The sequence below is a fragment of the Lathyrus oleraceus genome, chromosome 5 (genome assembly GCF_024323335.1).
Source record: "Lathyrus oleraceus cultivar Zhongwan6 chromosome 5, CAAS_Psat_ZW6_1.0, whole genome shotgun sequence".
NCBI lineage: Eukaryota > Viridiplantae > Streptophyta > Magnoliopsida > Fabales > Fabaceae > Lathyrus > Lathyrus oleraceus.
This window is the reverse complement of record NC_066583.1, coordinates 625,040,646-625,050,985: the sequence shown is the minus strand read 5'-3', so window position 1 is coordinate 625,050,985 and position 10,340 is coordinate 625,040,646. Positions and strand designations below refer to the sequence as shown.

Below are 10,340 nucleotides of genomic sequence, written 5' to 3'. Positions count from 1 at the left end.
TTATAATCTAAGCCTTTGATTGTGTTGACTTGTTTTAATTACACATGTTGCGCGCTTGACCAAGGACAATGGTATATCTGCGCCTCTGAGCCTTTGGATATGGGCCACGTCATTTAATGAATTCATCCAAGCGCCCTGGATTTTTGATATTTTCCTATTTCTGTTTTAATTTCTTTTAATTCCTTTTATTTTCAAAAATTCATAACTATTTTATTTGAAGTCACAAAAATATGAGACCAATGGCAAAAAATTTCTCGAAAAATCTAGTTTCACATTTTGATTTTTAGTTATTTTTTTGAATTCATTTAATATTTTTTGTGAATTATTTGGTTTTTAATAGTTTTTAATTCATTTTAAATACTTTTTGATATCTGAAAAATCCAAAAATATTTTCTTAACACACATGGATCATGATAAGTCAATGAAAAATAGTCTCATCAATTTCTTAATTGATTTGAGATTTATTTGAGATTTTAATTCATTGTTTTTAATTGATTTAAAATAGTTTCTGATTTCAAAAATTGTTGGAAAATTTTGTCAAACCTTGTTTGACCCTGTTAGACCTATGAGAATTTAATTGGACTTATCCAAGTTGATTTGAATTGAATTTGAGGTTTGACCATATTTTGTCCCTTTTAATTTTGCATTTATTTTAATTCCAAAAATACCAAAAAAATATATTTGACTTGTTGACATCTAATCTTCATTTCTCTTCTGTTTACCATTGGTTGATGATGATTTGGTTCACAATAGGCCATTTGTGTTTGACACTTTATTTCTTTGTCCATTTCATTTCATCTTCATCTTATTTTTTTTATTTTTGCCAATGAGTTAATTTCTTATGGTTGGTCTTGATATATGAGAGGTTTAACCTTCTTTGATCCAAATCAAACTTAACTTGATCTAAGATCAAGTGAGTTGCTTTGTGTCCAAGATAGGTTGCTTCTTGGTCAAGCAAAAAACCTAGAGTCCATACAAGGCCTTCCTCTTTTATTTTGGCATGGCAAGTTATAGGAGCTTGACTTACTAGTCATGATCTCTAACTTGTGTTTATTTGCCTATAGTTTTATTGACCGGCCTCAAATAGGTGTGACTACTACATTAGTCCACTTACGATTGCTTAACATAGCGCTAAATTGTCTTATGACACACTAACATTAACTACTAACTACTAACTTTAATTCAAGCATTTAATTTTTTGCAATTTACTTTAATGCAATTTATTTTCTTGCTCATTTATTCATATTGCTTTTCCCTTTGCTCACTTGAGCACATATTTTATGTTTATGTCATTTTCCTTTTGCTCATTTGAGCTCATATTGTATATAAATATATTGTTGTCTTGTGTTGGTTTTTCTTTTGTTTGTGTGAATCCAATGCAAAAGGAGAAAGGACTTAGAATTAGGACCTTACCTATGCTTAAAGGAGTTCAAGAGCAACTAGGCCTCATGCCTTTAGAATGCTAAAATTGTTGAAGAGCAACTAGGCCTCATGCCTTTAGAATGCTAAATCTTAAAGTTGACTTCAAATGACCCCTAATCTAAACTCATTCTTTGTCCATTCCTCTTATTGTGTTGTGAACTTTTTGATGTTTGCTCTTGTATGATAGGGATTCCATCTTGAGATAGTAAGAATGACCATTGTCATGAGTAGCCAAGTTAAGAGAGACAAGCCAAATGGAGATCCTAGGAGCTTGAATTTAAATATTTGTTTGATTGCTTGAGTGATTGCTAAGTCCAAAGGAAAGGAGCATCTTGAATCATCTTTATGATTTCAAGAAAAGGAACTCCAAGGGTTTTATCTCTTCTCTTATCTTTGCATGCTTTAGGACTAGCCCTTCTCTTCTTCTCTCCACTCTAACCCAATCCAAACTCATTTATGTGCAAACTTTGACTTTGTTTCAAATTAGAAACCTAGGCCTTATGCCTTTGACTTTTTAAAATCTTTTCTCTAATACTCATTGTGAATGAACCTTAATCCAACTTTGACTTCATTTTGTAAATAAATTTAACTTGTAAATACAACTCACTTCAAGTTGTTTTTGTGGTTCCAATGGCCACCTTTGTTAAAACTTTTTTTCATAAACATTAGCCATATGTTTGAGTTATCATAGTGGTTGATGTAAACCTCACCTTATCCTTAGTGATTGGACTATAAGTCTTCCATACTTATTATAGGGTTAACCCCTCACTAGTATGTTGAAGCTCTCCTCACATGGTGGATTGTTGGTTTAGGTTGAGTTTTCTCCCCTTGATAACAAAAGACCTTAAGGCTTTTGATCAAATCAATTCACCAACCTTTTTTGAGATTTTTACCCCGAACTACGAGGTTTTGATCCTACCTTTGTGATGGTACGTAGGCAATGGGTTCATCCATTCAAACAACAAATTTGTAAATATAATCTATTCTCTTCTCATCCCCCCAATCTTTTGCACATATTTTCACAAATACCAACCTACAACACATTTTGCAAAAAGAGGTTCCCTTAGAGTACTAAGGATGTTTTGGGTGCTTAAAACCTTTCCATTTCATAACCAACCCCCTTACCTAGATCTCTGACATTTTTATTAGTTTTTGATTTGATAAAACTTCTTACTTGGCTTTTGTTTGCTTTTTAGCCTTTCCTTTGGACAAATAAAAGTGCGGTGGCGACTCGAATTGTATGTTTACTTTTGGTTTAGTCAATAAGCCATAAGGTAACGAATACCCCGCTACACAATGGTAATCAGAAAGGAGGTTTGAGATTAAAACGTGGGCATGAGATCAGAGGGTTGGAACTTTGCCAACATATCACCAGAGCCCTAGCTCCGGTTGTCTTCTCCGGTGGACCTCACCGGACTGGTCCACCATCAACCACCACTAAAATAAAAAGTGAATACACTATTTTAAATAAAAATGCTCAGGAGCTCGAATCTGGTCTCAATTTCACCCAATTCCAAGTATATTGAAAGATACGCAGACTTGAAGTTTGAGGTGCATGATCTGAGTTGCTTCGGTTTGACCTCAAAGCAACTCAATCTTGTTGCCTACATTGGTAGGACTTCATCCAACCAAAAATTACTTAAAATAATGGAGAATTAAGAGAGAATCGAAGAAAAGAAAATTGAGAAAATCCACCTTCTGTTTGGCAGTGATGAAGCTTGATTTGGATCTCAATTGGCTTGGCTTGCTTCTGATTACTTGCAGGAAGTGAAATGGAAACTCAAATGGCTTAGACTCTTGGAGTTTCAACTTCAAAACAGAGGTGAATTTGAAACTCGATTTTCAATTGAAAACCTTCAAGATTATCCTTTAATAGAGGTTAGGAAGGATGCAATTCAAAGCTTGGGCAAATGGTCCTTCATTCTGATCACAATGGCAATGTATTTATAGGGTATTGCATTGTTTTTCACACACTTGAAAATTTGGCCAAATTTAGAAATGTTGATGCACGCTTGCATGGGCGTGTGATAGGCCTATGGAATGATTGGAAAAGGTCCACAAATGTGCATGAATGATGATGAAAGCTTAACATGAGGCCATGCAATTGTAATTGAAGTTTGGTCATGAAAATCATCCAAATGAGACCATGGAAAGTAACCATACGCAAGTCCTCGTAAAATGCTCCAAATGCCATGATCTTGGACTTTTTGAAAAGGTGACATCAAGGGGAACAAATTTGATGTTGAACACTTTTCCATTTGGAGCTTGGACCAAGTCAAATGACCAATTCTTCCATCTTGAATAACTTTTGCTATGAGCTCCAAATGAAAATGGTTTCTTCATCAAAGTTGCAGCTCTTTCATACCTTTTCAATTTGGTCATAAATTTGACATCATTTGGATTTCTCACGAGGGAGTTATTCATTTTAGAAGTTCAGAAAAATTGTTTGTTCAATGGTGATGGCCCAAAATGACCTATAATGTTTCCTCTTGACACATGCCCTTGCAAGTTGAATTTGACATTTCTTAAAGAATAAAAGTTGGATAAGACATCTTGAAATTTATCTTGAAACTTGGATGACCTTCATATCATAAAAATTGAGCAAGTTATGGTCTTTAGAAGTTGACCTCCTAACTAGGGCACTGACAAAATGACCTATAATGTTTCACCATAAAAAATGACTTTGCAAGAAAAACTAGCTCTTGATGACAACATGAAAGTTGTTTGAAATGTCATAAAGAGTAACTTTTCTCTTGGAATCATTTTCGTATGAGACAAATTGTATGAGATAGGGTCAAGGGAACCCCAGTTTTGACCAGTTGACTTTCTCTGGTCAACCTCTTTGAACCAACTTGCAAAATTGAAGTTCAATTGATCTTTAGGGCTCATGGAGGATCGTATATGCATAAAATTATTATAATTAAGTATCCCTTTATATATTTGACCAATTGATGAAGAAACTTGTTGAGGAAGTCACACAAGATACTCAGATGAATTAGGGCTTCCAAGGCAAACAAGCTTGAAACTCTTGATGAATTATTTATCAAAATGATAAATGAAGAACATGGGGATCCATATATGATGTTTATAGCCAATAGCAAAAAACGTGGCATTAATTTTGCCGTTTCCCCACCGTCCACCAATATTTTATTCACGGTGGTATTTTTGACCTTAACCCTTATGAAGAGAGGCTTTATGTGGTTCTTCATCCCTTCATGTGGTCTTTAAAAGAATGAATTATGCTCTTTGATACACCCATTATCCATCACAAAATAACAGACTGGTTGTGCTTTGCCAACTCCTCTTCCTCATAATGTTCATTCTTAACAACCTCAGTCATGGGGTCGTACTCATAAGGGAGTACAAAAACCACATTGAATAAGACGTCGAAATCTCCTTCGACCCAAATGCAAAGCTGTCTATTATCAAATCATCTTTATTTTCCCGCTCATCTTCCTTGTCATTTCCTTTCGCCTAGCTTGTCTTAGGTGATAACAATTTTCTTCCTACTAGTTTTTTTCTGATCATTCGCTGGCTTCTACTGTTGCTTAGTGTTACTCGACTCAACAACATCTCTTTCTGCTTGCTTCTTCCTTTGAAACCTTCGCCACTGCATCCTCGTCATGGGATTTTCCCCTTATAATTAGCATTGGGCCTGTAAGAGCACCTTTCTGACATTTAGAAATTTTCTTTGTAGGTCATAAAAGATCCTCGACCAATCTTGAAACTCTTTCACTTTAGGTTCTTATCATGCTCTATTCCAGCAGATTTAGTCCATTTCCCCTGAGGGGCCTAGTCTTTTGAGGTCCAAACGACTGTTCCTTTCTCTGTGGCACTCCTCTTTTGTTGAAGTAGTACTGAGGCCTGGCCTTCTTCTCATTTTCCTTCTCCTTGGATTTTTGAGCACTCTCGGCCTTTTTAGCAGCCTTCTTGTCGAACACAACGCTACAACAAGGGTACAACATCACTTCGGAGTCGTCGGCCTGACACCTGTATAGAAATTCTATAGACTTTCACCAACTTTGGGAAATACAGCTTTGATTTGATTCCCACTCTCTTCAAATTCATCTATGTTGAAATATTCAATGATTTCAACCATGTTAACAACTGCAGGCTCCACGTAACTAACATCCACAACCTGAAATGGGTAAGAATTAATCTTCATGGGAGCTTTTCCCTTAGGAAATTTTTGTCTACCTTCGTTCAATGCATTATGCACAAGATCCATAAAAAGAAAACATTGTGAGGTTTTATATCCTAAGAAATTGTGATACTTACAAAACCCTCGTTTCTTTCTTTGATCTAATGGTGGCACTTTTGCACCTGGAGGCACAAATATCTGACCATCTGAAACCAACAAATCGAAAATCTCATCACATTTGGTCATATCGAAGGTGTAGGTTTTCTTAGGGAGTTTATCATTTTCTTTAGGCTCTGTAGGGTTCTTCCCATTTGCTGGTGTAAGCAACTTACAAACATACGAGGGACCTGACTTTAACTCAGCCACGTCAACCTCAGACTCTTCGACATGATTATATTCGACCTCAGACACTATGTCTTGGTCTTCCACGTCAACATAAGTTATTCGCTTTTTTTTACCCTTACTCACTCTAGCCTTCTCGGGCTTCAATCTTTCTACCTGCCTAACTCTATCTGCCAACTGGGCCATATCTCTTAAATATTGAATGTCTAACTTCTTCCTAATGGAATAATCTAGCCCTCCAGCAGCTATTTTGACAAGCTCATGTTCAGGAACTTGGGTGAAGCACCTCGTTTTCAATAAATGGAACCGATTTAGGTAATCATCAATCAACTCAACAAACTTTTGTTTGACGGCTTACAATTCCTTCAGACTAATCTTAGATTGTCCCATGTAGAACTGCTCATGGAATAACCTCTCTAGACGCTTCCAATCATGGATTGAATGAGGAGGTAAAGTAGTAAACCATGTGAAAGCATTCTTTGTTAGAGAACTAGGGAAGTATTTCATCCTCTGGTTCTCGTTGTTAGCAATGTCACCTGCCTCAGTCAGGTAACAAGAAATGTGTTCGACAACAGAGTCGTTTGTGTTACCAGTGAATTTTGTAAGTTTAGGGACTTCCCATCCCCTTAATAATTCAATTTGTAACACATACTCTGATAGGGGTGATGTGTAGTTTGGCCTTTGCAGACCCATATTAACCATGTTTTGACCCTTTATCCTTTCAACAATGGTTGTTAAGTTATTTTCTCCTAACATATTTCCCTGTCGAACTTGATGGACCACTTAGTCAACGCCCTGGTTTCGATTAACAACTACCACAAGTGGATTCCCCTCCCTAACATGTATTTCTTGTCCGACCAATTTAGGGCTCATCTGTTGTCCTTGGTTCACATTATTTTATTCTAATACTACCCCCTGGTCTCGAACCTGCCTAGCAATTTGAGGTTGGGCGACTGGTTGAACCTGTCTGGGGGAGCCCCAAAAAAACATCAATTCTGGTCATTTAAGTTGCCAATTATTGGTAACTCTGATTCGTATTCTGAATCAATGGGTTAAATATTATACCCATCTGTTCGGTAAGTGTGTTCACCATGTCATGGTTACTCTCATCCATTTGTTGCCGCATTGCCATAACATAATTTGTTGTTAAAGTAGGCATTGCTTGGGAACCAAATCCCATCCCTATATTGGGTGACATATTTCGACCATGGTTGCCTATGGCTGAGTCAGATTCCATAATAGGGGAATACACATTTGAAACATTATCTATAAATGTCGAAGGGCTATTTTGTAAACTTGCCATCACCGTTGTTGGCATTCCAAAAGGTTGTTCATGCCACGGTATGGGCATTGTAAACTTTGTGGAAAAAGGCCCATAGTCTGATGCCACGATTGGTCTTGGATCACTAGGTGACTCTGGAGTATTGGGGATCAAAGCGTCCTTTCAGGTAGCATTGTCGGTACCACCATTGTGATGGTGTTACCGTAGCACTAGCGGTAGAAGGAATGGGTTTAATCACAATTGCAGAAACTGTTCCCGTCCCAGCGTTATTAGAAGGTTGGTCTCCATTGTTGTTCTTAGGATTCACCATTCTTCTAGCAGGTCTTCTTACTTCTCTCTTTGTTATTTTTCCGCGCCTTAATCTCATACACACTCGTACACAGGATGAGGAGAGAAGTTGATGAACAACAATAAACACTATGATTTTGAAACACAAATAAATAAATAAACACAAAACGGTCCCGCTGGGTGTGCCAATTTGTTTACTGTGAAATTTGGTAAGCAAATACAAGTTTATATTAATATTTAAGGGATCAAACTCGAAAATCTCCCGGACATATTTGTGTGTTTTTATATTTGTGAAAAAAACATAATTGCTGGAAAATGTTTGTTGTGATTGCTTGTAATAAGAAACGTTTTAGGGAATAAACAGACTATAAGTAGAATGCAAGTAAAAATAAAGACTTTGAAATCAAAAGAAAAGAAAAGGCTGAAATTAACGTGCAAGTGATGTAAATTGACAGGAAAAATAAAGGAAATCGAAAGGCAAGTTAATGCATAAAAATGACTTTTAACGTAAAGTTGCTTGAAATGTAGGAAATGGTGGAACGCATACATACATCTTTCCTCACTAGTTTCTCAACACGCAGGTACTTTAAGTTAGCAGACATGTGTACAATTGCGAACCCATTACAAAATGAACCTAAGTATCCTTATATACTACTTTATGGTAATTGTCTAAGAATGGTAAACTACTCTTGTGGTGACACGTCCCAAATCCATGCAGCGGTTTTCCTCGGCGTGTCCCCACGTTTCTGAATAACCGTCGATGTCAAGTCAATTCCCGCCTTGTGCCCTTATTTGAGTTTTCTAACTGCTTTGTTGGGTGTCAAACTGACTACCCTCGTCGAAGTCTTCGATGTCGACCATGTTAATTTAACATATTCTGTTGCATTGTCCATTGTAATGATGAACTCCACACGTAGTGACTGAGTCGGCATTGCTTTCATTATAGTTATGAACTCCAACCTTAACCAACATAATACTATTTCACTAAGTCTTTAGGTTCCTTATAACGCCTTTCGACATTACCACCTTCGATTGGTATTACTCTATGTGACTTCCGACCTTGAGTCACATTATTCATGTGGATCCACTCTATCTTTGACCTTTCACGTGGCATATTCATAGTTTTTCTCACTAGTAATTACCACTTATGATCAGGTTGAAAAATTCAGTGTATCAGAATTATGAAGACTATTTTCTTTGTAATCTCTTGTAATAATTTTTGAAGTATAGTGAATTAGAAAGCTACTCTATCCCTTAGACATAAATCATTTGATCAAACGGAATAAATAGATCTATTCGTTGATTACTAATCATTTATTTTAATTGCTATTATTCTCACCCCATACATCATATTTCTTGATATTTTCACAACAGTAACAATTGGAAAACACACTTCAAATAAAAAACACATAAATACCCGTACTATTTAAAGTATGATAAAAAATAATGAATGTTTTGGTCATATGAATAAAATATGAAGAAAAAAAATTAAAAAGATCACGGATGTGATATTTTACTATTTCTCAATTAGAAAAATAAAACCAATAGAGTAAGGACAACATCTATCCCATTATATTGGGGAGGGGAGCAAGCAGCTGTCCTTTTCATTATTTAATTACTTATTCTTTCAGTCAATTATTATTTAATATATACTTATACCACCTGTTTATCTTATATGTGACCTACTTAATACATTGGTTTTTTTATATTCTATCCATCCATTATAATTATTAGATAATTTAAATAATTTACTTATTAGAACATCACTAGCTGTGTCATTACCCTTACTTAAATAATTTAAATAATTAAATATAAAGATTAGAGATATTGCACTGTCAATATAAATTAATTTTACACCATCATCCAATAGAATTTTATAACATTCTATCATGTCATATCAGTATTTTAAAATTAAATATATAATTTGACGGAATATACATCTGTAATTGATTGATAATATAAAAATATTTTATACCATATTCTTTTTTCTCTAAAGTATAATGGTTTCTTTGTTAAACTATTTTCTTAATTTAAAATGGTGAGTGTTAAAAGATTAGACTCATGAGCCAAGGTGGCAAGGAGTGGTGTGTCATTTCGATAAAATTAAGTTAAGATAGGAACGTGATGGGTGCGATTAATGCGGCCAACGAGTTTACAGCCTATTACAGTTTATGATTGTGATTTACATAATTAATTATTGGATCTTGTTCACACTTCACTTTTGTGCTAAAAAGACAAAATTCTTTCAGTGAGTGGTTGTGGGAGTGATGAGACTAAAGTACCTTTTTAGATAACATAATCTATTTCAACAATTGTACCTATATAGATCTTGGACATTATTTGCTAGTAATTTTAAAAAAAAAAGTTTTGGTTCTAATTATTAGGAGACATCTCATGCAATTATCACAAATAACTTATTCATTTGATTCTTTTTGTACCGTTAGATCGAAAAAAAATCTCGTCAACACGAAAGGGAGCATAATTTAAAATTAAGTCGGGTTCCAAGTAATTTCTAATTAGATTAGAAGAGTTCGCCTCAAAGTAATGAAGATGAATTATCTCAATGTAATGTTTGTTTGACCCTTATGGAAGGAGTCAGTATGACCAAACTTACTTAACACAAACATAAGTAGACAACAATATTCAAGACAGATTAATGATTGATACATATATATATATATATATATATATATATATATATATATATATATATATATATATATATATATATATATATATATATATATATATATATATATATATATATATATATATATATATATATATATGACACGAAAGGAAGAAGACAAGTAGTTTATATGAATAATCCATAGTCCGCCTGAGACATTGTCGTCCCTCTTTGGT

General features: G+C 34.9%; 1 protein-coding gene across 1 annotated transcript; it reads right to left on the bottom strand.

Moving 5' to 3' along the window:
* Positions 1 to 5,425: 5,425 nt before the first annotated feature.
* Positions 5,426 to 6,598, bottom strand: LOC127082522 (uncharacterized). The gene is made up of 2 exons (XM_051022761.1): positions 6,264 to 6,598; positions 5,426 to 6,191 (listed from the first exon to the last, which is right to left on the bottom strand). Exons 1-2 carry the CDS (start codon positions 6,596 to 6,598, stop codon positions 5,426 to 5,428), a joined length of 1,101 nt encoding a protein of 366 aa, XP_050878718.1.
* Positions 6,599 to 10,340: the final 3,742 nt, after the last annotated feature.

Coding starts and splice junctions, on each gene's coding strand:
- LOC127082522 (XM_051022761.1), bottom strand. CDS start 6,598: ATGGGTCTGCAAAGGCCAAACTACACATCACCCCTATCAGAGTATGTG. Junction 6,192..6,263: donor AAGATTAGTCTGAAGGAATT/GTAAGCCGTCAA, acceptor ATTGAAAACGAG/GTGCTTCACCCAAGTTCCTG.